This window comes from Eumetopias jubatus, unplaced genomic scaffold, assembly GCF_037043125.1.
Source record: "Eumetopias jubatus isolate StellerSeaLion01/CBP00866 unplaced genomic scaffold, mEumJub1_p1.0 scaffold_2, whole genome shotgun sequence".
NCBI lineage: Eukaryota > Metazoa > Chordata > Mammalia > Carnivora > Otariidae > Eumetopias > Eumetopias jubatus.
In genome coordinates, this window is record NW_028274808.1 from 525,871 (window position 1) to 552,431 (window position 26,561).

Consider the following 26,561-nt stretch of genomic DNA (forward strand, 5'->3'; position numbering starts at 1 on the left):
CCGACGTCCCGTCCCCGCTTTCTGCGCCCCCTCCCCAGGCCCCGCCCCACGCTGGCCGCTCACCGGCCCGGCCCCGCCCCTCCGTTGGCGTCCCGTCCCGGCTTCGTGCTCGCGCTCCCCAGGCCCCGCCCCTCCGCCGACGTCCCGTCCGGGCTCCGCGCTCGCCCTCCCCAGACTCCTCCCCACGCCGGCCGCACCCCGGCCCCAGCCCCGCCCCCCGCCGACGTTCTGTCCCGGCTCCACGCTCGCCCTCTCCATGCCCCGCCCCACGCCGGCCGTGGACCCGCCCCACGCTGCTCCGGCCCCGCCCTCCCTCGGCGACGTCACACGCTGGCCGCGCCCCCCGAACCGGCCCCGCCCCACGTTGATCACACTCTCGCACGGCCCCGCCCCACGTTGCCCTCTCCCCTCCCGGACAAAGGCCCCGCCCTCCACGTAATTTCCTACTAACCCGGAAGGGGATTTCCGGAAGCGAAGGTCCTGCTCTGGTAAGTGAATTCTGGTCTTGGAGGTTTAAACCCGGGCTCCTCAGCCCGTTCCTGGCTCCATTCTCCACGCCCGGGGTTCGCGGATTCCTGCGGGCGTCCTGGGCCCCGCAGCCGCCCGTCAGACCCGCGGCGAGTTCGGGGTTGCCCTGAGATGCTCAGGGCGCCGGTCCCTCGGCTCCCTGGTCCCGTAGACCGAGTCTGTTTCCGGTCGAAGTCGCCCCGAGCCCTTCCACAGAACGCAGTCCTCTCCTGAGACTCTGCCGCCGCCGTCGCCCTCCCGCGGCCGGGGGCACCGTCGGCGCCTCGGGGAGGCCCGTGAGCCCCGGACTGAGGGCGGAGAGCGAGCCCGGCCAGGGGCACGCCGTGTCCTTGCGCCGCACACCCGCTCCCCGGGCTGTGTGTGACGGTGTGCTCGCGTGCCCGGTCCCGCGGGAAGCGAGCGCCTCTGTCGCGGGGAGTGTCGCGGTGTGTCGGGAGCGGGAGGAGAAGACGAGGAGAGGGGACCAAGAAGGGACGGCGAGGGCGGAACGGCGAGTTACGCGGAGGATGGGAGGTGGGTGGTTACGGAGGACTGCGAGGAAGCCGCGAAAGTGAGGAGGAAGGCGGACCAGCGCGGGAATGGGGACCGTACGTGAGACCCTGACCTCCACTGGCGGCGGGCGATGGAAGGGGACACTGCAGACGCGTTAGATACGTTTTTAAGGCTCTAAATTGCTTCCCCTCTTAAATTAATTAAGTCGCATTCAGACGATGAGTCCACAGTGCTTTCCCTGTATCATAAAGTGCACGTGTCTGTCGATTAGTAAATAACGTTACACTGTTTCTGCGTGCAGTTGTTGGATATATTGACGATTGTTGTCTTCGCATTCAAAACCGGGTTTATTTTAAACAGGTAGTCTAATATCCAACACCTTTTTTCTTCTATGTAGTTTTTAAAAAGATTTTATTTATTGAGAGCTCCCATGAGCAGCGGGAAGAGCAGAGGTCAGAGGGAGAAGCAGGCTCCGCGCGGGGCGGGGAACCCGATCCCGGATTCGGTCCCACGACCCTGGGATCATGACCCGAGCCGAAGGCAGACGTCCAACCGACTGAGCCACCCAGGCGCCCCGTGATCTTTTAATTACGTGATCTGAGAGCTAAAGTTTCCAACTCAGTATATGATTTGTTCAAATCTCTTTTTTTAAAACAAAAAACAAAAATTGTAGGATGGGCTGCATCATTCTGGAACTTTGTTCTAACACGCCTCATCTGATCATAATAAATACATTGCTCAAAGGTACTTCCATGCTTGCCCTTGTATGTTTTCCCATGCCAATAATTAGGTCTTCTCAACAATACATTTTCTGATGTATTGATGTGATGTTCTGGAAAAAAAGAGAAATTAAAAGCTTTTAATCAGTGTGAGTAAAACCATGAAATAGAGAAGTTGCTCTTGCTCAGGAGGATGGAATGTGGGCTGGAATCTTCAGGGGCAGGGATGAGAAGGGCAAGACTTGCCCTTCTGACTGACTACTGGCTGCAAGCCAACGCATGCACAAGGCCAGTGATGGTTTACCCTCCACTAGCCTCTCCTCTCATTTCTACCTGGCCCAGAACACACACACAAGAGCACAAGGCGGTTGGGAAGGGAAGACCAAGAATTTTAAAATAAGCACAGAACAGGTATATCTCTTGGCAAACCTTGGTTCTGCGATGGGTGTTACTGGGTGGGAGAGAGCCTGGGAGCTCAGAGACAGGAGAGGACAGCTCCACATCCTCCCTTGGTGATCCTGTGTTCAGCCTATACTGCAGGAGACTGCAAGGATTGTGACTTGAAAGGGAGGGTCACACAGACTCCTGTTCCTCCGAATGCCAGGTGACAGGTGGGCTTCACCAGGGTTCAGGGGTGTTGAGAAGGGCAGGGCAGACACTTGTTCCTCTCCGTCTGCAACTTTATCATCCCTGTTCCCTGGTGCTTTAGTAGACTGCAGAGGACCACCTATTCTGCATGCTGATTTCCTCCCCCCATGAGTGTTGGAGCCCAGGAATGGGACAAGTTATTCAAAGACCTGAATGGCCCGTGTTCCAAACTAAGAAGTAACATCTCAAGACTGGTCTTGCCTGAGAGTTGCTCAGAGTAGGAGCAGGATGATGATGATGCCTCTTTCTCTGGAAAGAGTTCACTTATCTGTTGATTATTCTCCCTTCTTCCTGAATTGCTGTTTTTAGGACATACTAATCTCTGACTCCCAGGTACCCTGCCTGACACATTTCCTCACCCACTCATGGCTTTCGCTCCGTACTCTCCTGACTCCAGCCAATTCCATCTCTCTGTGACTAATCGACATGGAACTTGTGAGGTGGCTCCATTTAGGGGATCTTCATGAGAACTGCTTCATGCCCAGATACTGATTAGAGACAAGGACTGGGCACCATGGTATCAGTGAGGTTTGCCAGTAGGTATTGTATAAGGACCAAATCTGGATGTACCGTTAGCTCTTTACACACCAGGATTAAAGTGAATTAATCTCAAGAATACTGGAAAAATCCTGGAAAAGAATACCAATAAGGGGAAATGTGTACCTGATTGTATAATGTATTTGAAGCTTAACAAAGTGAATGTGTGCATTTGAGCTACGCCTGGGTGGCTCAGTTGGTTAAGCGACTGCCTTCGGCTCAGGTCATGATCCTAGAGTCCTGGGATCGAGTCCCACATCGGGCTCCCTGCTCGGCAGAGAGTCTGCTTCTCCCTCTGACCCTCTTCCCTATCGGGCTCTCTGTCTCTCATTCTCTCTCTCTCAAATAAATAAATAAAATCCTTAAAAAAAAAAATAAATAAATAATAAAATCAACCTAAATATATAACAAAAAGGATTTTAAAATTGTTCACAGCACATCGATCCCAACGCGCCATTACTGTTAACGGATCAGCAAAGAGTCGATTCCTCTGCAAGTTTCTGAGGGTTCCTACAGTCTGGGTAATGCTGGGCCAAGAGATGGCACCTTTCATGTTGTGATAGGTTCTGGCCTGATGGCCCCCCAGAATTGCAAAGTAATCTTTATCCATGACCAACTCACGAGGTTGCCCCCCTGCAAAAGCCAGGAATTCGTTATGTATATACATACGTGTAGATTTGGATGAAATGACAACTCTTTATTTCCATTTTACTAATTACTTAAGAGACCGAATATATTTTACTTTTATAGAGATATTAATGTTTTTCTAATTCATTTCTCATGTGCATTTACATACTATTTTTTATTTTGTAGTTTAATCATATATAGGGGCTCCCGGGTGGCTCAGTTGTTAAGCGTCTGCCTTCGGCTCGGGTCATGGTCCCGGGGTCCTGGGATCGAGCCCCACGTTGGGCTCCCTGCTCAGCGGGAAGCCTGCTCCTTCCCTCTCCCACTCCCCCTGCTTGTGTTCCCTCTCTCGCTATATCTCTCACTGTCAAATAAATAAATAAAATCTTTAAAAGAAAAATGATATATACACAGACACATACTTTGTTCTTATAATGAAACCACAATCCTTTCTTCATGCCCTTTGCTTTTCATTTTTCCTGTGGAAGGCATCACCTATTTCACATTAAAAAATACTTTATTCCATTTATTTCTAATATTGTATCATTGAATATTGTTTTTTAAGTACTTAACTTCAATTGTGTTAAAGCTTCAGATAATGTATCTTCAGAGGTAATTTGACTTACCTTCATTTTTTTTTCTGTTCCAAATTGTTTTGGCTATATTGTCACCCAAAATCAAAATCGACACAAAATTGACTTTTAAGGTAATTCTCAGTTTTTATGTGCAATACCACGTTACTTTTTTTTTTTAATATTTTATTTATTTACTTGTCAGAGAGACAGAGAGAGAGAGAGCACAGAAGGGGGGCAGAGGCAGAGGGAGAAGCAGGCTCCCCGCTGAGCAAGGAGCCTGATGTGGGGCTCCATCGCAGGACCCCAGATCATGACCTCGGTGAAGGCAGACACTTAACCGACTGAGCCACCCAGGTGTCCCACCGCGTGTTACTTTTAAATTTGGATTACACCAAATTTCTATAGTCACTGAGGTCTTTATGTCACGGTGTCCTTTAGTTTAAGAATCAGTTTGGTAGGCTTTACTCCTGTCATTTTGTGTCCTCAAAAAGTTCTTACAACATTTTTACATGGGTATACAAAATGATTTCAAATGGGAGCCATAATATTTTGCTGTTGTAATAGACTTCTTTTTTAATGTGTTTGCTTAGTTTTTAAATTACTGTAACTAAACAGAAAGTATTGATTTCAGTATATTAAGCACAGATCTGTCCACCTCTGAAAATATTTGTATTAGGTATGATCATTAAGGGTTCTTCTGTTCTTTGGAATCTGAAGTCATCTCTTCTGGGAATAGCTACAGTTCCAGCTCCTTGACTCTGTGTTCGTGTTTCCGTTTCCTGTCTGTTTCTCTTTGTCCTGACTCAAGCGTCCTGGGCAGTGGTGAGGGGCAACAACCCAGGCCAGCCCCCTCTTCTCAGCCTTAACTTGAGTGGGACTGCTGCTTTGCTGCTGAATATGTTTGCTGAGGTTTCCTTGATTAACAAGAAGTATCCCCCACTAGTTGACATGAATTTTAAAGATCCTCAATTATTTGGGGGGCGCCCGGGTGGCTCAGTTGGCTAGGCGACTGCCTTCAGCTCAGGTCATGGTCCCAGGGTCCTGGGATCGAGCCCCGCATCGGGCTCCCTGCTCAGCGGGAAGCCTGCTTCTCCCTCTCCCACTCCCCCTGCTCGTGTTCCCTCTCTCTGTCTCTCTCTGTCAATTAAATAAATAAAAATCTTTTAAAAAAATAAAAAGATTCTCAATTATTTTGAAAGGTCAAATGTTTTTATAAGGACCTGTTGATGTGATCTAATTATTGCGGTATTTAAAATTATTTAAGGGACACCTGGGTGGCTTAGTCAGTTAAGCATCTGCCTTCAGCCCAGGTCATGATTCCAGCGTCCTGGGATCAAGTCCCACGTGGGGCTCCCTGCTCAGCCAGGAGTCTGCTTCTCCCTCTCCCTCTGTGATCTCTCTCCTCTCAAATAAATAAATAAAATCTTTAAAAAAAAATAAAATAATTTAGTGAAGATTGTTTTCCAAGATTGAATTTCTCATTATTGCACTAAACTAACTTGACAAGTTGTGTAAGTGCTTTAACATACTGAGAGAAATCACAAATCCATTTTACAGATGGAATGTGATATACATAAATTATATATTAAAATTGGCTAATCACATTCATTGTTCTTTGTGAATGAGTATTCACAACATTTTCTTGGAAATTAATCCATTTATCCTACATACACAGTAAGAATAGAATTCCTGTTTTTCTTACATTTTTTTAAAGATTTTATTTATTTATTTGACAGAGAGAGAGATCACAAGTAGGCAGACAGGCAGGCAGAGGGAGAGGGAGAAGCAGGCTCCCCACTAAGCACAGAGCCCGATGCAGGACTTGATCCCAGTGGGGATCATGACCTGAGCCAAAGGCAGACGCTTAACCGACTGAGCCACCCAGGCGCCTCTTTTACATCTTAAATTACTGCTTTTAAATGAATATGTGGTCTGTTTTATTTGCCAGCGTTATTTTTTTCATAAGTCCTTGGTTATTGCTTGATTTCACTGTGCAAACTTCTATTGATTTCTGTCAAATCTGTTTTTTCATTTCATTCTTTTTTTTTAAGATTTTATTTATTTATTTGAGAGAGGGAATGAGATAGAGCATGAAAGGGGGGAGGGTCAGAGGGAGAAGCAGACTCCCCGCTGAGCAGGGAGCCCGATGTGGGACTCGATCCCGGGACTCCAGGACCACGACCCGAGCCGAAGGCAGTCGCCCAACCGACTGAGCCACCCAGGCGCCCTCATTTCATTCTTTAAAATTTATTTACTCCTTTTATTCTTCTAACTTTTATAAATATATGCTTTATTCGTAAACATTTGAAAACTCAAAAGTCTTGTTTCCTTTTTCCTTTTCTTGGTTTATAAATGTTTATAAGTTCACTGAAAGTTTTGGCTGTAACTCTTTTTTTTTAAGATTTTATTTATTTATTTGCGAATGAGAGATAGCACGAGAGGGAAGAGGGTCAGAGGGAGAAGCAGACTCGTTGCTCAGCGGGGAGCCTGACGCGGGACTCGATCCCGGGACTCCAGGATCATGACCTGAGCCGAAGGCAGTCGCTTAACCAACTGAGCCACCCAGGCGCCCTAGTTTTGGCCTTAACTCTTATCCAGAGACTTAAAACTTGGAGCAGTTCTCGGTACAGACTTCTTTTCACTGTGCCGAAGCCAAGTACAAAGTTTACTCTAATAAAATACCTTTAGGTTATACAGTAACATAGTATTGAAACTTAATATTTATGTCTTTATTGTATTTTAAATGCATTGAGAGGGGAAAATATCTTTTTTTTAAGATTTCATTTATTTGAGAGAGAGCACGAGCGGGGCTGTGAGGGGGCAGAGGGAGAAGCAGACTCCCCACTGAGCAGGGAGCCTGATTCAGGACTCGATCCCGGGACGCTGAGATCATGGCCCAAGCCAAAGGCAGATGCTTAACCGACTGAGCCACCCAGGTGACCTAAAAATATTTTTTTAAGTGCATGCACAGCCCGACATAATTAGCACAAAGTCTGACTCATAGGGTTCAGTAACTGATAAATTTTAAAATTCATTATTTTGTTGATACTTCCTTTTCTTTTGCTCTCATATGCTTCCACCTGCCCCACCAGTTTCACTATCAATACCCTCTGCCAGACAAATATATTATTCTTAAAGTTAATCAAACCTTTGTTTTACTGCATTCTTCAGCAAGACTCATTTACAGACACAAATCTATTTGTTTCTTGCTTTCAGTTCTCCACTGGATTCCTATTAGCTTTAAAAATTAAAGGGCCACCTGGGTGGTTCAGTCAGTTAAGTGTTTGCCTTCAGCTGAGGTCATGATCCTCAGGGTCCTGGGTTCAAGTCCCACATTGGGCTCCCTGCTCAGCAGAGAGTCCACTTCTCCCTCTCCCTCTGCCCCTCCCCATGTTCATTCTCTCTCATGCACACTCTCTCTGTGTCTCAAATAAATAAATAAATTTTTTTTTAAATTAAAAGACCAGTCCAATTACAATGACCTTTGATCCCTGAAATCTGCTTGTTTGCCTCCATCTCAGGTTCATCCCATAACTCAACTACCTTCCAGCGTGTCCTCGCTTCCTGGGGCACAGCAGGTTCTGCAGTGTGTCTACAGTGTTACACTTGCTCCCTCATTGGGGGGGCGGCCTGAACCTATTTCTATCTTTGCTAAACTTTCTCATGCTTTCCCAACTAAATTTTAAGGTGTCAGATAAATTATGTGCGCATTTTAATAGTGTTTCCCCACCTCCACAAATGAAATGCTTTAGTATTTTCACAGAGAATATTCTTGTCATTATTTCTTTAATCTCTTCTAAACTAGACTTAACTCCACAAGGATGATCTTTCCATGTAATTTCACTGTCTGGTACAGTCTTTGTTCTGAGTTGACTTGGAACATTTATTAATGAAAAAAGGAGATCATCACTTATTCTCAAGTACAAATGTTGCAGTAAATAGGTTAAAAAGACATAGAACACATCAAAGAGAGCGCCTGTGTGGCTCAGTGGGTTAAGCGTCTGCCTTCAGCTCAGGTCATGATCCCAGGGTTGTGGGATCGAGCCCCACATCGGGCTCTGTGCTCAGCGAGGAGCCTGCTTCTCCCTCTCCCTCTGCCCCTTCCCCTGCTTGTGCTCTCTCTCTCTCTCTCTCAAATAAATAAAATCTTAGAAGGAAAGAACACATCAAAGATACATGAAAATCAAAAGTTCATCAACTAATGGTTTACTACTAAAATAATACATACTAAAGATCTTTTACTGTCAGAAGATTAAAATGTTAAAATGACAAAGCATTCCTTATGGCATCCTACCTAAAAGGAAAATATATTACATGATTTTTCTTCAGAAACAATATATTCTATAAAAAAAGTCTTAAGATTTTAGAATTTTTATTCTTTTACCATCAATTTAAAACATACACTATTTAGAGATAAAAGTAGAAATTCCATGGTTGTCAGAAGGTGAGGGTGGGGAGAGGAATGGGAACTGGTTTAGAAGATGGAGTTCTGGAGATAGATGGTGGTGATAATTGCACAACATTATGAATGTATTAACATCATTGGACTATACACTTAAAAATGATTGGGGTGGGGGGCGACCGCTGGCTCAGTCAGTGGAGCGTGTGAGTCTTGATCTCAGGGTTGTAAGTTCAAGCCCCACATTGGGTGTAGAAATTACTTAAAAAATAAAATTAAAAAAAAAGATTAGGATGGTAAATGTTATATTGTGTGTATTTTGCCACAATAAAATAAAATGGAAAAATATCCTATTTATAGTAAAATCAATGCTTACAGTGATCATTCACTCTAGAAATCATCTGTTAAAAAGAAAAAGAATCTGTCAAGTTATTAATTCATTTACTTAGGAAAAAAATCTCATTTTTTGGAAAGTGAGGGGAGAAATCAGAATGTGTGAGTTCAGAAGCATGGAGGTTTGAAGTATTTAAGGAGCATCGAAGATTTATTAGTTACCAAACAAGAATGGTGTTGCCAGATACATTTGGAAGCTACTACGAGTTGTGAGTTGACGTACACAGGAGGGTCAGTGTCTTGGTCCTGTGTTGCCACCTACAGTCATGGAATAGGCAGGTATGTGGAGTCACCTTCTGTTGGACCCTTGATCAGCAGACATAGTAAAAAGACATAAATAACATTAGTCTGGGTAAATATCTATAGAAGTGAGTAACTGAACTAACCTGGGCAGTAAAAATGAGGAGGGCTGGAGGCTGATGTTTGGGAATTGGGGCAGTGCTGTGGTTCTCATGCAGTAGAAAACTTGGACACAGGATCTAATTCTGTGAAAAAGCAAGGACAATGGGTTGTAAAAACAGGGTGGGGCCTCTGATTGTTAATGTTAGGGGTACTGTTCCAGGTAAAATCTAGGTGTGATGTGTAACCCTTAAAATTTGAGAGTAGGAGAAAGGGAAAGGGAAATTGAAATTCTGCCTGTAACACTTTTCTAATGTGCTTCTGTGCATGTATATGCTGGCGTGCATGGGGTTTTGTCATACTACTAAAGCTTCCTGAAACTCTGATGATGGCATTTATTAAATTAATAATGAAATCATAATTAGCAGAATTCTTTTGAGGAAGAAATGAACAAATTATGTATATCTCCCAAGCACAGGATCACATTAAATAAAACTTTATCTTTTCTTGACGTGAGATACAAATGGGTAAGTTAAACCTACTTCTTTTTATGACTCATTCTTATCACTTGTTCATGAAATACATTTACTTACTATGGATGTTTTAGGGGAGGATTTACAATTTATAAATGCTTTCACAGACACACAGAGACACAAAATCAAACAATGAAATTCAGGGAAGTTGCAGCTAATGCAGATTTCAGTGCAATTTTCTAAAACTTTAGGTGGAGTAAATAAACATCCTCCTAAAATCCTTTCATTCTATAGTTTTTGGAAGTACTACCCTGTAAAGATTGTTGGACTTGACGTTGTGCTGTAACCCACATATTCCTGTAATTTCCTGATGCAGGGGATTTTAAAGGGTAAATTTGTAAGATGGGTGTCTTTGATTGCTCAAAATGAAGTAAGTCACTAAATTAATCTTACCATAAAATACATTTTTTTAAAGAGTCTTTATTCATTAGAGAGAGCAAGAGCACGAGCCACGGGTAAGGGCAGAGGGAGAGGGAGGAGCAGACTCCCCCCTGAGCAGAGAGCCTGATGATGCGGGGCTTCATCCCAGGACCCCGGGATCATGACCTGAGCTGAAGTCAGACGCTCAACTGACTGAGCCCCCAGGCACCCCCATAAAATGCATTCTTAATAATCTTGTTTCATAACCAAACTCATTCAGAACAAATCTAAAGGTCAGTTTTGGAGTGGTACTGCTGGAGACCTTCCTTGGAGGAGACAATGATGGATATGTGTATCCAGAGAGAGGGCTGGGACAGGGAAGAACAGGGATAGAGTGAGACACCAGAGGGCTGAGGAGGAGTTAGGGAAACTGCTGATAAACTAACACCTAAGTCTGAGAAATTTCACAATGCTTACACGTTTGGCAGGTGCCAGAAATCCTGTTTTGGAATCAGGAGGGAATTGGCTTTTCACATTCTTCCTAAATTGAGGGTACTTCTATCTTCTCTCCAAGCAACAAGAAAGCCTTAACTTTGGAGAGGTGTCCTCCCCTCCCCATTTCCTTTGGAGCACACTGCATGTTTCTGTAGGTTCTGCTGGGGATTACTTCCAGGTGAAGGAGTGGGGCTTCGTGAGGGGTGGGTATGGAAATTGTGGGCAGCTGGAGTGTCATGGTTCCTTCTCCTTCCTCAGCTTTGCCTCCTATTGGTGAGACTGTGTATGAGTGAAAACCCAGAAGACACTTGACAACCGAGCTACTAAGAATGGACTCACAAGTGAGTAGGGAGTTATTCTTTCTACTGAAATAGCATGTCTGTTGCCATCATGTGGACATATATCTACAAGCATTTGTGTTCTAAGTACACTCAAGTTTTTCAAGGATCTGAACTTTAAGCGTTCCAAGAACTGTGGAATGGTCCTGTTTGGTCAAGGACTCATCACGTGGTAATCTCTTTCCCAATGTTATGCTAAGATATCTCAGCCTCAGTTAATGCCCTGTATTTTCTGGAGAGATGAGAGGTTTTTTTCATATCCATCCCATGCCCTAGTCGGCACCAAAAATTCACTCATTAACCATTTTATTGACTGTAATGGGCTTAGGATTCAGGTCAATGCAGGTGATAGAGATGAATAAGGAGCAAAACTTTACAGCCCAATAGGAAGGCAGATGTTCCCACATGTGAGCTTAGTCAATCCAGTATTATATGTGCTGGGGCGGTAGGTTGCGGGGGGTGCTAATTACTGAGGGAAAGTAAATGATGGTCATGCCAGAGAAGTCAATGTGGAGTCAGTCTTTTTTTTTTCCAAATGTAAACCTCTTATAAGTTGTGATAGAATGTATTTGTACTTTTTGAAACTTATAAAAGAGAAAACTAAAATTCATTACTTCCCTTGTCCCAAATGAGGGGATTTTTTTCCCCCTTCTTTGTAGTTTCCCTTAGTTCAAATTTGGTAACTGGAAACAATGTATGGGGAGTACTGTTTTCTTAACTTTGAGTGTAATTCAGGAAAAGGAATATAGGAGGTAAAATAAAACCTAAGGAACTCTGGATATTTTTGATGAGCTGAAGAGATAAGAACAATAAAATGGCTTTAAGCATGCTTGAGCAGAGAGACCAGATAAAGAAAAGCACAGTGATAACTGATATGTGGAGGGCCTCAGGCAATAGAAGGGTCGGGGATAATACTATCCTTCATTATGGAAGTCTCAGAGCCTCTGGCTTGTACTCATGAACCATTTAGGCTTATACTTTATAATGAATACCTGTTATGTGAAGATAAAAGGATGTGCTGCTGATCTCATATCCTGTGTGAATTCTGTTCAGTTTTGCAGAATTATGGAGATTGCTTCAATACTCTGACAGTTACTGGATAATAAAACTAGAAGTTGTGTTTAAGAAATGTTTGCTATTGACATTTACTATGTCATTGGATCTTTAAGAACTCATAAAAGGTCATTACACCATTTCATGGATGGCGAAACTGAGGTCATATAAGGGAGTAATCTAATCAAAGTTCTTAAAAAGTGGCAGGTTGTGTAATGAGTCCATAGATTTATTTGAAATTGGTGGAGAATAGTGTTTTAGTTTTAAGTTTTCCAGAGAGACTTTTATACTCATGACCTGGAATTCTTAATTACAAGTTTATTGGGAAATCCACAGGTTATATCCACGTCTCATCTGGTATCTCTATAATGAAATATATGTACTTTGAATGTGTGTCTGGGTATATCTGAAAGTCCAGTGTCCAGGTGTGCACTGAAAATGAACTGAGGCCAACATCCTGTTTGAGCTCTCTGTACATGCAGCCCCCACTTCCTTAGTGCCATCACCTATACCAACCTCCCCTGAATATTGGCAGAGATAGCCCTGTCTGAAAACAACGTCCATCATCTTCTAGGAATCGGTGACCTTTGAGGATGTAGCTGTAGACTTCACTCAGGAAGAGTGGACCCTGCTGGACAGGTCCCAGAGAAAACTCTTCAGAGATGTGATGCTGGAGAACATCAGTCACCTGGTCTCAATTGGTGAGTCTCTTAGTGTTTATTATGTATGTATATGCCCGTTCACTCATTCATTCAACAGCTGTGTGGAAAGATTGCTCATTTCTGTGATTTCTGAAGACTCTTATTTCTTACCCACAACTACCTCACAGCAATCTTCACATTTTACTTTTGTCATCCCACTAGAATTTCATGTCTTTCTTGCTACTCAATCTCCACAACAACCAAACAGTGGTGGGAACTCATTATTTTTGAATTGGTAAGTAAATATACTGACTTTTTTTCCTGTGAGGACTGATCAGACCACAGTATTAAAAAACAAAACAAAACAAAACAAAAAAAACGGGCACCTGGGTGGCTCAGTCTGTTGAGTATCTGACTCTTTGTTTCATCTCAGGTCATGATCTCAGGGTCGTGGAATTGAGCCCTGCATCACGCTCCATGCTCAGTGCAGAATCTGCTTAAGTTTCTCTCTCCCTCTCCCCCTCCTATCCCCCCAGTCTCTGTAAAATAAATAAATCTTTAAAAAAAAAACAAAACAGACAAATGGTTTTCCATGTAGAACCAAGATTTTTCTGGTGGAGTTGTATTATTAGATTCATTTAGGATATACTATTCAAACACTGTGAGAACTTGTATCTTCTCGCTGTGTTAAAATATTGACGATTACACAGTTTGTCCCTGAACTTAGGCATCAACAATGATAGGTCCTTAATGTCTTTGGGAAAAGTCAAGAGTTAAACTTCTGTTCGTGAAGGACTATCCATGTTGTTTTCAACATACTCTTACCTGGGATGACTTTCAGAGGTTACCTTATTCTGTCTCATTAGTTGGCCCTATATTGAAGATCATGCAGTGTTATGGGTACAGAAGTCAAAATCCAATTATCTTTTTTCTGTGAACAGGCAGACAACTCTACAAATCAGATACAATTTCCCACTTGGAACCAGGAGAGCACCTTTCAAAAGAAGGGAGAGGTTTGCTGCAATGCCGCAGTCTAGGTGAGCTACAGTAAGAGCCTAGTCAGTGAGTAGGCCCTAAGAATCATCAAATGAAATCTAGAAAAAATAAAACAATATGAGAGGGGAAAATTTTTTCAGATATTGTCATTATACTTAACAGGTGTCAGTTTCTATTCTGTCTTTGGGAAGGTAATAGTTACGTACTTATTGGAGTTAAAATATACAAAGTGTCCCTTTCCATGATTCTCTTCTATGAAGATTTTCCCTCTCTTTTCCTCCCCAACTTACCATCTCCATCTTATTTTTCTCATATTTCAGTCCTGAAAAGGTCAACTGTTGATGTCCTTTGTGTTTCTTCTCCTTATGGTATTCCTTAATTTGACATTCTTTCCCAACTCGGTCAGTATTTGAAACATACTCAACAAGCATTTAGTGTCTTCAGCATTTTAATTCCGTCAATGTCACTATGGCAATTTTTTCCCCATCATTTCAGATAGGGAAGATGATCTTAAAAAACAAGAAATGATATTCGTGCAACATATCTGCAAGAAGGACACAACATTAATCAGTGCAATGGTAAGCTTTAAGGGAATGAACCTGTGCTTCTAAATGATGTGGGTATTGAATAAGCAAGGAATTGGGCACAATTACCCAACCATACTTTAAGTTGAAATGAAGGGTTTTCACAGCAGGAAGTTTTGGTTAGTTTGATTTTAGGGAAGAAATTAATCTGAAGTCAAAACCATAACCTGAGGTCTTGTAAACAGATAGCTGCATGATCATGACTTACATACCTAAAATTTGAAACATAATAATGCCTTTAATCAGATATCTCTGCATTTGGAATGCTACAAAAAAGAAAATCTCTATGCTTGCTGGAGAGGAATACCCCGTTTATGTAACTAATCTTGAGACAATGTTGTAGGACTCTATCACTGAATGATGACTGTAGAATTTATATGTAGATGAAGGAAGGAAGGAATAACTGTGAGGGAATTTTTAACAGTCTCTTATTTCCTTTCAAAAAGCAGAGATCTCACACTCAAGAGGATACTTTTGAATACAATGATTTCGGAGAAAATTTTACTGAAATACTAACATGGACTCAATATGTGGTACCTAAAATGGGAAAGAATCCCTATATCAGCAAAGAATGTGGAAAAGACAGCAGTTATTTGACATCTTTTAATACACATAAGCAGAGTCACACTACAAGTAAATCATACGAATGTCATCAACGTGGGAATGCCTTTATTCAAAGCTCTGCCCGTAGACAAACCAATAATACTCAAAATGGAGAGAAAACATTTGAATGTCATGAATGTGGGAAAGCCTTCGGAAAAAGTTCCAACCTTAGGCGACATGAGATGATTCACACTGGAGTGAAACCACATGGATGCCATCTGTGTGGGAAAGCCTTCACTCATTGCTCTGACCTTAGGAAGCATGAGAGAACGCACACGGGAGAGAAATCATATGGATGCCATCTATGTGGGAAAGCCTTCAGTAAGAGTTATAACCTTAGGCGACACGAGATGATTCACACCAGGAAAAAACCCCATGGATGCCATCTATGTGGGAAAGCCTTCACCCACTGTTCTGACCTTAACAAACATGAAAGAACTCACTTTGGAGAGAAACCATATGGGTGCCATCTATGCGGGAAGACATTCAGTAAAACTTCTTACCTTAGACAACATGAGCGAACTCATAATGGAGAGAAACCATATGAGTGTCATCTGTGTGGGAAGGCGTTCACTCACTGTTCTCACCTGAGAAAACATGAGAGAACTCACACTGGAGAGAAACCATACGAATGTCATCTGTGTGGGAAAGCTTTCACTGAATCTTCTGTCCTTAGACGACACGAGAGAACGCACACTGGAGAGAAACCGTATGAGTGTCATCTCTGTTGGAAAGCCTTTACTGATTCTTCTGTCCTTAAACGACATGAGAGAACTCACACTGGAGAGAAACCGTATGAATGTCACCTATGTGGGAAAGCTTTCAATCACTCTTCTGTCCTTAGACGACATGAGAGAACCCATACCGGTGAGAAACCATATGAATGCAATGTATGTGGCAAAGCCTTCAATAGAAGCTATAACTTTAGACTGCATAAGAGAATCCACACTGGAGAGAAACCATATAAATGTTTTGTATGCGGGAAAGCCTTCAGTAAATATTTTAACCTTAGACAACACGAGAAAATACATGTTAAGGTAATAAATGTGGAAGACTCACCACCTATAGCTTCAAACTACAAACACTCTTGAGGGCTCAAATACTCAAGAAACACCATATTTATAATCAGTGTGGGAGAGCATTTATTCATCCTTATTACTTCATTCAACTGAAGGTAATCCAAAGTGGAGAGAATCCGTATGTGGGTCATCTATATGACAAAACCTTTAGATAATGGACTGACATGGAAGGATGTAAATGAAGTGAGTGAGGAAGAATTTTCATCCACAGTTCCGTCAAACAAAACGGAGAAGTTACATGTCAGAGAAAATATGTCTGTAATCAGTGCAGAAATACTTTGATTTATCCTTTTGTGCAGGGGAGTCTAGATCTGTAATCACTATGCACTCATTCAATTTAGCAACTCATTTGGCATGCAGAAGAAATCTGCTAAAACAAGAAGTAACTGGGGAAAAAAATCATTACTAGGAAGACAAGAGAATTTTGTTGCCAAAGGGTTGTGTTCAGTGAGAACTAGGACATGAAAGAGACTGAGGATATTTGGAGTATCCTATTTCCAGGATGCCTGACACACTCACGCTAACATCTGTAGTGACAAAGCACTGCCTTAGCAGCAAAAACCACAGTTTGGCACAGCTGAAAGCTGAAGCAGACAATCCAACTTTGCCCATATCCCTGACACACCAGCCACGAATGCATGTACCACCCAAGTGAGGAGACCTGTGTGTCCCAGTTCCCCCCACAGGCAAATGCAGAAAGCCAGGAGACCAGCTTACAGGCCAAGTCATTGGTCCTCACTCACTTGAGTGTGACTGGTCCTCGTTCACACGTGGCAAGAAAGAGAATGCAGATGCTTATAATTAATTTATAACGTTATGAGTGAGTATGCAATGCCCTTGTCAATCCCCACTTTATCTCTGCCCTTTGGTTTGGAGATATTATTGATGTGTCCTCACACTAATTTGTTTTCTATGTGTAAAGTCTTAAACTCACCCATTAATGTCACCAACAGGACATAGTTTCCCAAACCTAGAACTATTGAATTTCTCCATCTTCTCATGTTTCTTATAACTTCTATTTTGTGTAGTAATATTATAAATTTTCCTCCTAACTCCAATCTAAAGATAGATATGGATTTGTGCATTGTGTCTTTTTTTTCCCATCACCTTTCCTGCTGCTTTACAAAAATGGTTTTGTATTTTTTAATTTCACACGTTGTTTTGAAAAAAAGGGAGACTGAAGTTGATATGGTTTTACCCAGACAAGTTTATTTTTCTCTTAGAGTGAGGAAACATCACTTCTTCCATCCAGGAGTTGGAATAGACTCAGGCTAGGTGGCAGCTTTGATTTCATTCAGACATTCATGTCTTTCAGGTCATTCCTCTAGATTTATTAAGATACCTTCCAAAGTAGTATAAACTGCGAAGACAAAACGCTTTCTTTTTCTCTTTATCCGCACCTAAAAACCTATGGGGAAAAGGATCCCAGTACTGGAGATTCTCTATATTTCAATCAGCCTGTGTCAGTCCACATGTTTATATATCCATCTACTTGTTATTTCCTCATAGTGATTTTGCCCATGATTTTCACTGTCTATACGAAGCAAATTCCCCCAGGTGTGGAAATCAGATGGTCTCTTCCTGGTTCTTAGAGTCCTCTCTGGTTTCACAAATCTCTGAATCTAAAACATCTAATTTCCTGTTGTCTGTCTTGTCTCTACTCAACATCTTACCTGGAAGCAGAAGCCTCAATATTTTGCTTGAACAGATTTCCAGCTGATTTTGTTCTCAGTCAAGAAAAGCTGCCTATTTCTCTGGACTGTCCTTCCGTGGTGTTCATTCCCAGATGCTTCAGTAGAAAAAGCCAGTATGAATATGAAAATCACATCACCGAGCTTCCCTTTAAGACTGTATCACGTCATCTGAACAGGCTACACCTCAGTGCCTCTGTGCAGTTGCTTGTGTACTTTAGTTTCACTGCTGTCACTGGTTAGTTGGTCCAGTACAAGCTACTCAGGGCCAAAACGGAAATAATTCACCTGGAGACATTTTAAACCAAAGAATGATTCATCTCTATTTTTAATGCATAATATATTTGTCAGAATTTTGAAAATAGTAACTATTTATATTCTCCAGTTTACAAGTTGGAATCACATTAAAACTTTGATACTTTCTCATGGGCTTAATTATCTACACTTCCCTAACTTAATTTCTTGGTACTGTGTTTGTATCAAACACCCATAGGTCAGCCATACAAACCAGTTGTGCTGGGTTCTGATGGAGGTCAGCATACATTTCATTCTTGTGCCAAATGCCTGGCCTTCTCAGCCCTGGGCTTCCATGCTGATGTCCAAGGGTGAAATACGCTATTATCGAAGCACACACGGGCACAGCCGGGTTTTCCTTTGAGGACTGTGTCAGCAATTGTGTGTGTGGGCAGAGGGCACATGGTGATTATATGACCTGTATACAGTCATGTTTCCTTGTTTCTGTGACTTTAGAAAGCATCGGTCATTATGGTGTCTGAGAGTATGTGATCAATGTGGAAGGTACACAGGTGACTGTCAGAACACAGACACGTGTTACCAGATCTCATCTGCGCACACGCACGTGTCAGGGTTTGCATGTGTTGAGGGTGTTGTGTCCAGTGTGGGATCAGTGTGTGTGATGACTGTCTTAGAGGGCACACGAGGTAGAAAGCACCAGCTCAGCAGTTCAGGAAAGACTCACAGAGCACACCCACAGGGGAGCCTGGGAAAAGTGAAACCAGCATTGTGGGGTCAGGCCTGTGGGACTTGCAGGGGCTCTGGAGAAGGGAAGACTAGAATCCAGGGTCTGAACAGTTCAGAGATGTGGGAGCTGTGGGCACCAGGGGTGGGCGCTCTGAGTGAGAGTGTTAAGTTTGGGCAGAAGGCTGAGGAGTGAGTTACAGAGCTATGTGGTGGAGAGCCTATAGATTGGGGGATCAAGGGTTCTAAATTCTCCACCAGGGGAAGGGACCAAAGCTACTTTGAAGCAAAACCCCAAAGCAAAAATGTGAAGTGATACATACTGGCGGAGGAAGGGGCAGGTGCAGAAACACCTGAATAGGGTAGCTGGGGCATGGACTGCTCACACTGGCTCCCTGTTTCTCAAGGCCCAGCACCATCTCACCGAAGCCTCACTGCCTTTGCCCCTTCCTGGGGGAAGCCCCTCTTTGACCAACACTACCTGCCCTATAGCTTCCTGCTGAGCTAGAAGCAGATTTGCTGGAGCAAAAGTACCACCCAAGTGGACCAGGTGCTCCTGTCTTCGAGACTCAAATCCTGCATCCGCTGGCACCTCTCCTCCCCACCCATGCTTCACACCTGGTTGCAGGAGCCCCAGCAGATAGCACAGTCCACGCACCTGCCCATACCATCAGCAGGGAGACCCCCTGAGAGGCTCAGGACACTGGCTGTTCTGCCACCAGGTCTCACTCACTTTGTTTCTAGTTAAAACGGATGGGAAGCTATCCCTGTTTGGACTTTCTGCCTTTGGATTCTTCACTGTCTCCTGTCCCAACGCTATGACAAGTCACAATTACGGAAGTGGATTATTGCCTTTCACCATCAATCCTGTTGGCCCTCCAGACCATCCCCCAGGCGCCATGCCATTCCCGGTCCTAGCATTCTGCAGACCCCAGTCCTCTCCTGAGACCCCTCTTCTGTTCTCCTGGGAGCTGCGCCCTGCTGTTTCTCAGGCCCGCCCTTCAGGCTGCCTCAGGAAGGTCCCGGGGTGAGGGGGGGGCCGCCGACCTCTCCTGTTCCAAATGTCACCTTCCGTGCTGTGTCTGGCACGGTATGTTTACATTCCCAGTGTGTCACTGGGAAGTGGGCTCTTCCTAGGAGGGCATCTTTAGTACATCCGCATGGATGTCTAGTCGGGTGTGGGATACGGAGGAAAGAACACGTCACAGAGGGAGAGCCAATAAGGGAGACGGAACAAGTCAGAGAAAGTAAGGTCGAATGGGAGTAAAATAAAGGATGGGGGGCAAGTGGATCCAATGGGCTCATAAAGACATAATGGCACCACAAGAAGAGTGATCTAGACAAGAATCAGTGGGGTCATCAGGGAGGGAGGACAGAACAGAAGCCTTAATAGGGGCATAGGACACAGGAAGAGCTAATTAACATGTTTTTAAAATTTTTTAAATTACTTTCCCCTCAAAATTTATTGTCACGAGGCCTCAGTGTTTTTCAGTATCATATACTGAAAATATTCTTCAGTCCTTGTTAAATAATTTTACATTATCTCAATATGTAGTTTGTAAAGACATTAGATTTTTTATATTAACTAGTAAAACCCTGTTTAACCAGCTAGTCTATTATCAGCAGTATCCTTGCTTTCTTTACGTGATCTTTTGACTCAATGAGCAGTGAGCTCAACATGATTGATAAATTGCACAGAGCCATTTCTATGGCAAACTTCTCAGGTTTTCCTGGATCTTTTACTTAAAATTTTCATGCAGTCAAACATAAAACCTTCCCTTCATGCCCTCTTTCTTGCCTTCCTGTGAAAGGGCTCCAACTGTTATTATAAAATATTACTTTCTGAGAAAACAGACTTCATCAACATGCCAGGATACTTTTCTACTGTCTTCCTCTCAAAGAACACTGATTAGACAATCATCCAGCATGAGAGGGCCTTTGTGGAAATTCGGGAGCCCAGCAGAGAAGGTCCAGCACACTGCTGGAGCAAGGAAATAAGAAGAAGTCGTCAAAGACTAGGTGCATTAAAAAGGATTAAGAGTAACAGTTTCACTTTAACTGGATCACCATTCTCCCGAAATGGCACATCTCAGTGGCACATCCTGACCCATGTTTTCTCCCACGGGAGAAAGGGAGAGCATCTAAGTGAGTGACCTGCTCCTCTAGCCAGAGGCGCCCAGGTCTTCCTGCACTCCCTTCAATACTGGGCTGTGGTGCATGACCTGGGGCGGGGAAGCCCCTGTGAAAAGAGCAGGTGGAGGTCTTACAGGGCAACGGAAGAGATGCGGATCCTACTAACTCCACTGCAGACTCCATCAGGAAGCCTGTCCATGAGCTGCCAGGGACACTGCACCTCTGAACCCCCCAGTGCTCAGTGCACATCACCCACACATCTCTCAACCTGGTGGTCAGCTACCTGAGTGCGCTCCCAACTGCGTCCAGAGTGAGCCTCGCAGGAGGCTAGAGAGCATGCAGACAACGCTGGCCCAACTCTGTGGGACTGTGCGTCAACACTAAACAGGAGCATTTAGCACCACACTAGGGAAAGCAAAGGGAAGGCTGTCAGCACCTGGCCTGGCTTTGCAGTATCAAGAGAAGGCCTATAATCAGGAATTCCACAGCTCCCAAGAGGAGACAAGAAGTGCAGAGCAGGACCATACATAGAAAAGGTGTGAGAGAGGATACGGCAAATTCAAGATTTGTTTTTTTACCAAAGTCTGGCAAGATTTAAAAGAACATGGGCACCTGGGTGGCTCAGTCAGTTAAGTATCCAACTCTTGATTTTGTCTCAGGTCCTGATCTCAGGGTCGTGAGATCGAGCCCCACACTGGGCTCAAAGCTCAGCAGGGAATCTGCTTAAGATTCTCTCTCCCTCTGCCCTCTGGACTTCCCGCCGCTCATGTTCTTGCTCTTTCAAATAAAAAAATACATCTGTTTTGGGCGCCTGGGTGGCTCAGTCGTTAAGCAACTGCCTTCGGCTCAGGTCCTGATCCCAGGTTCCTGGGATCGAGCCCCACGTCGGGCTCCTGGCTCAGCGAGGAGCCTGCTTCTCCTCTCCCTCTGCCTGCTGCTCTGCCTACTTATGCTCTCTCTCTCTCAAATAAATAAAATCTTTAAAATAATATCAATCAATCAATCAATCAATCTGTTTTAAAAGGGGCGCCCGGGTGGCTCAGTCGTTAAGCATCTGCCTTCAGCTCAGGTCATGATCCCGAGGTCCTGGGATCCGAGCCCCGCGTTGGGCTCCCTGCTCCGTGGGAAGCCTGCTTCTCCCTCTCCCTCTGCCCCTCCCTCAGGGATGGAGGACAGAACAGAAGCCTTAACTTTTAAAAACGTGGTAATTAGGACATTGGCTCTTCCTTTGTGCCCTACACCCATGCTTGTGCGCTCTCTCTCTCGGACAAATGAATAAAATCTTTAAAAAAAATAATAAAATAAGCATATAATGTAGTTATATACCCAAACTCAGAATACTGCAATCCTATTATATGGTGATACATTAACCACTTACTTCCAGTGTCAAGGTTAAAGGACAAAAGTACTGAGAATAACTATAGGTACCATAATTTTTAAAGGACACGCAATGTGAAAGGAAATAAATTGTGACATCAAAAACATAAAACAAAACAAAACAAAAAAAAACATAAAACATATGGGGGAGAGTAAAGGTAAGTTGCTTATCAGCTAACATTAGACTGTTATATCTAGATGACGTTTTATGAAGTCTTACGATGACCGCAAAGCAACAGTAGATACACAAAATAAAAAGACAGGAATCAAAGCACACTACAGAAACTCATCAATACACAAAGACAGTGCAGCACGAGACCTGCAGAACATCGAGAAAAGAATGAGATGGCATTAGCGAGTCCTTGTCTATAGTAATTATCTAAGACATGAGTGGAAAAATTCTACAATGAAAAGGCAGAGTGGGGGTGCCTGGCTGGCTCAGTCAGCATTTGACTCTTGATCTCAGGGTTATGAGCTCCAGCCCCATATTGGAGCTTACTTAAAATTTTTAGGGGCACCTGGGTGGCTCAGTCGTTAAGTGTCTGTCTTCGGCTCAGGTCGTGATCCCAGGTCCTGGGATCGGGCCCCGCATCGGGCTCCCTGCTCGGCGGGAAGCCTGCTTCTCCCTCTCCCGCTCCCCCTGCTTGTGTTCCCTCTCTCGCTGTGTCTGTCAAATGAATAAATAAAATCTTAAAAAAAAAAAAAAGGCAGAGTGGGTGACTGCATTAAAAAAAATACCCAGATATACCCTACCTACAAAAGATTCGCTCCAGCTTTAAAGACACATGCAGGCCCGAAGTGGTGGGGTAGGAAAACGTATCCCAGGCCGACGGCAACCCCCAGAGAGCAGAGGTACATCAGACAAAACAGACTTCGACTCAGAAACTACAACAAGAAACAGGATCATTGCATGCTGACACAGAGGTGAGTTCATCAAGAAGATAGAACATGTGCAAGTATATCAAACAACATGATACTCACACTAAAATGAACAGAATATTTTATAATGACAGAATAAGGGAAGACTTCCAAAATAAAATTAAAAACCTGATAGCATGAAGTAAAGATTTCTATTTCACTGTATAAAGATTATAACTAAAACAGATCAAAGTGCACACACATGTGTATGTATAACTGTGTGTGTGATAAAACTAGAATACAAAATATTGTGTAAAATTACTTGAAAAATGAGCCAAGTAGGAAAATTAATTTACATGGACATGTCTATAAATACAACTGTATTAATAACATTTATTCAGTAATCAGTGAAATATAAAATTATTTTCCTTATATACATAAAAATAAAGAATGTAATATTGAGCCCTGTTTGCAGTTGAGTGAGAAGCCCACATTTTGGTGATGGTTGATGGTACCACTGCCACTCTAGGCAGGGTGTCTTGCCAGAATCTATCAAACCATGAATGCACCATACTTCACACCAGCACTCAGACTCCAACTTGCCCAGAGCACAGGAGCACACAGAGCTCTTCAGAGAAGTCACTGTGCTTAGAGGCAGCCACTAAATGATTCTTTACAAATCCAGTAACGTAAGGTCTCTGGAATGTATGTGTTGTGAGCTATTTTTAAAACTCCTACTCTTAGACATTTAGGCTGAGTTCCTTTTTTTTTTAAGATTTTATTTATTTATTTGACAGAGAGAGCACAAGCAGGGGGAGTGGCAGGCAGAGGGAGAGGGAGAAGCAGGCTCCCCGCAGAGCAGGGAGCCCGATGCAGGACTGGACCCTAGGACCGTGAGATCATGACTTGAGCTGAAGCAGATGCTTCACTGACTGAGCCACCCAGGTGCCCCTGATTTCATTTTTAAAAAGCAATTGTGGAATAAAACCCATCCCATCATGTGGATTAAATGAACGCAACCTTGATTTTCATGATCAGTTTCTGCATTCTCCCACTTTATTCCAAGTAATTAGTATTTTGAGGCCAGATCCACACGGGTTCAGTTTGCTAAGGTTGGAATGCATTATAAAGTCAGGGAGATCAAGTTTTCCATTACCAATCTTATTTTCCAAGATTTTCCAGCAATTCCTGCACATTAATTAGTCCTTATTCATAGAGAATTGGCAGGGCATCCTGCTTTGGTCCCTAGGAAATCCCTGCTACCCTACCTTATTGAAACCGTAGTACTCACCCCATCTCCAAACCCTATCTGAACATGAAGTCCTTCCAACGATTCAACCCCAAATGGAAATGCTTCACAAGTTTGATGTCAGTGGTTCATGGTGAGATGGAATCTGTCTAAAGATGGAAGAGGGTTCAGAAAACACCATGAGCGACTGTGAGCAAATGTGTTAGGTAGGATACTTGAGAGCTGAACATTAGTAAGGTTTAAATCGCATTTCAGAGGGAGAGAACATAACGATCAACAGAGAATATAATTTTTCTTCTAAGAGAGAAGCATTCCTGAGTCCTGCTCATCTTCCCTTCTGAGCGTCCTTCTGAGGCAAGGTCACTCTTCACTCACTCCTGAGTGTTGACACTATGCCTTTCAGGGCTTGGAATCAATACACCTTCTTGTGCCACAACCATACATATCAGGAGTCCTGTTTCTACTGAAACATGGGGACACCTCCCACAGTAACTCCTACACTGTATCCTACGGATTGAGGTTTCTGTGATTTGTCCGGCGTAACCTTCCACCCCGACCTGCACGAACACAGGCAAGCTAAACAATGACGTGTGTGAGACTCCTTCTGCGGCATGAGTGACCTCGGGAGCCTGGTCAGTGGACATTAGCTGGCTTCCAGGTCAGAACGGGCCCTTCTGGTCCAGACGCCAAGAGCTGTGAAGTCTTGCCTTACATCCCCTCCTGCTCCAGGCTGGGCTGTCCCCCCGGAATGGAATCTGGGAGGGAGGCAAACACACATAGCCTCGACTCCTTGAAGATGCATAAGACGTGATAACACAGAAATGCAGCTCACTGCAAACTGCACGTAGGCAAACAAACGTTTAACTTCCGACCCCATCATGTGCCCTCTAAATACAGCCCTTGTGGGGATGGTCAGTGGGAAGTTTCAGCTGAGGGGAGGACGGAGGACGCTCTGCCCAGGCCTCTCCATCGGGACTGCAGCCCGGCTGTTTGTGTCCCCGGGGCTTCCCCAGCTGATGAGGCTAGATGTTCTAAGTACCCAAGGTGATGTAACTTTGTGTTGTTCTCCTTTACTGCTTACTCCTGCCTCATCTATGGGCAGATCTCCCTTTCCTTCTTTTGGTTTCTATTAGATTTTTATAGTATCAATGAGCGGACTACGGCTGCCGTGAATCTTTGCTTCAGAACTTGCATCGTCAATAACTTCAACATGGAGACCCAGAGTTTGGTTTTTCTGTTTCTTCAGAAAGTCTTCCTACCCTAGTGAAGCCACATGTCACTTGGCAGCAGTGGGCACGTGACTGAAATCAGACACTGAAGACACTGCTAGTACCTGCTGAGCACAGATCTCCAGGTGAACATAGGCAGAGATTTTCATTTCTCCTATTTTGGAGCTTCCCAGTGTCTCACCCTCTCCTGGTTCCTTAACCCCCTTCTGCATTCTTCTTTTCCTCCCCCCAGCTCAGGACACACCACCGGGTGACCCTCTTCTTGGGAGAGACACCTACATTCTGTGCTTAGTGTAAACAGTCTTGGTCTTCACCTCCCCAACCGCCCTGAAACCCTGTTCATGTGCGTTGGGACGGGCAAGGTCAGCAGAAGCCGCAGGATGCGACCACCCATCACAGGAACAGGCTTTCCCTTCCCAGCCCTGCCCCACAGATTGCAGGCCATATCTCATACTCCTCAGCTACTTCTCTCTCATGGTTTTAATCATAACGATCTCAAGTAGTTCTCTTTGCTCAAAGATCACATCAGACTCTCAGAAAATATGAAGTTAAGAACTAACTAGTGGCGCTGGGAATCATGAAGGATAGGCACCCACGTGAACAGCTCGATGTGATGTATTCATCCTGAACAGATGGGCTTTGTTAGAACAAAACACCCCTGTCATTCAGCCCATTCTTGAACATTCACTGAGAAAGGATAAAAGGAGCACACACTTAGTGGGACACTTCAGTTCACAGCCACAAGGTTAAAAGATCACATAAAGAAAATACATTACTAGACAAACTGCTTAAACAAAACTTTGCAGATACCAAAATAAAAAATAAAAATCACTATCCTTAATAAATGCACATTGAGAGAGTGGAAAATTATTGGGTTCCAAGAATATTTTCAGCATACAACAAAGAGCGGAAAACTACCGAGTCTTCATAATCCGAGTGCGACACTATAAACATAGAAGATAAAAAACAAAACTATGACTCTGGTGTCTAACCCTTCAGTCACCCGCCCCTCCTCCATCACTATGCTGAGCCCCTTTCTGTCCCTTCTCCCTGCTGCTTGCCCAGGTCGCTGTGCTTCACCTTCCGAGCGTGCTCCCCTACCGTCAG

At 43.8% G+C, this 26,561-nt stretch overlaps 1 protein-coding gene and 1 long non-coding RNA gene across 4 annotated transcripts; one reads left to right on the forward strand and one right to left on the reverse strand.

The window, feature by feature from the left end:
* The first annotated feature begins 439 nt into the window (after positions 1-439).
* On the forward strand, positions 440-22,029 carry LOC114206137 (uncharacterized). 3 transcript variants are annotated; one of them, XM_028099769.2, is made up of 6 exons: positions 440-488; positions 10,904-10,986; positions 12,611-12,737; positions 13,619-13,714; positions 14,169-14,251; positions 14,704-22,028. In XM_028099769.2, the coding sequence occupies exons 2-6, from the start codon at positions 10,975-10,977 to the stop codon at positions 15,949-15,951; spliced, it is 1,566 nt and encodes a 521-aa protein (XP_027955570.1). In that variant the 5' UTR covers positions 440-488; positions 10,904-10,974; the 3' UTR covers positions 15,952-22,028. The 3 variants fall into 3 exon arrangements, with proteins under 3 accessions (XP_027955570.1, XP_027955571.1, XP_087877017.1); XM_028099770.2 differs by having other exon boundaries at positions 14,707-22,028; XM_088020891.1 differs by lacking the exon at positions 440-488 and having other exon boundaries at positions 10,960-10,986; positions 14,704-22,029.
* LOC148164798 (uncharacterized) lies at positions 17,127-26,561 on the reverse strand. The gene is made up of 2 exons (XR_015767723.1): positions 24,268-26,561; positions 17,127-17,918 (listed from the first exon to the last, which is right to left on the reverse strand). It is a non-coding gene; the product is annotated as an uncharacterized LOC148164798 (long non-coding RNA).

Coding starts and splice junctions, on each gene's coding strand:
- LOC114206137 (XM_028099769.2), top strand. Junction 12,738..13,618: donor CAGTCACCTGGTCTCAATTG/GTGAGTCTCTTA, acceptor TTCTGTGAACAG/GCAGACAACTCTACAAATCA. Junction 13,715..14,168: donor GCTGCAATGCCGCAGTCTAG/GTGAGCTACAGT, acceptor CCATCATTTCAG/ATAGGGAAGATGATCTTAAA.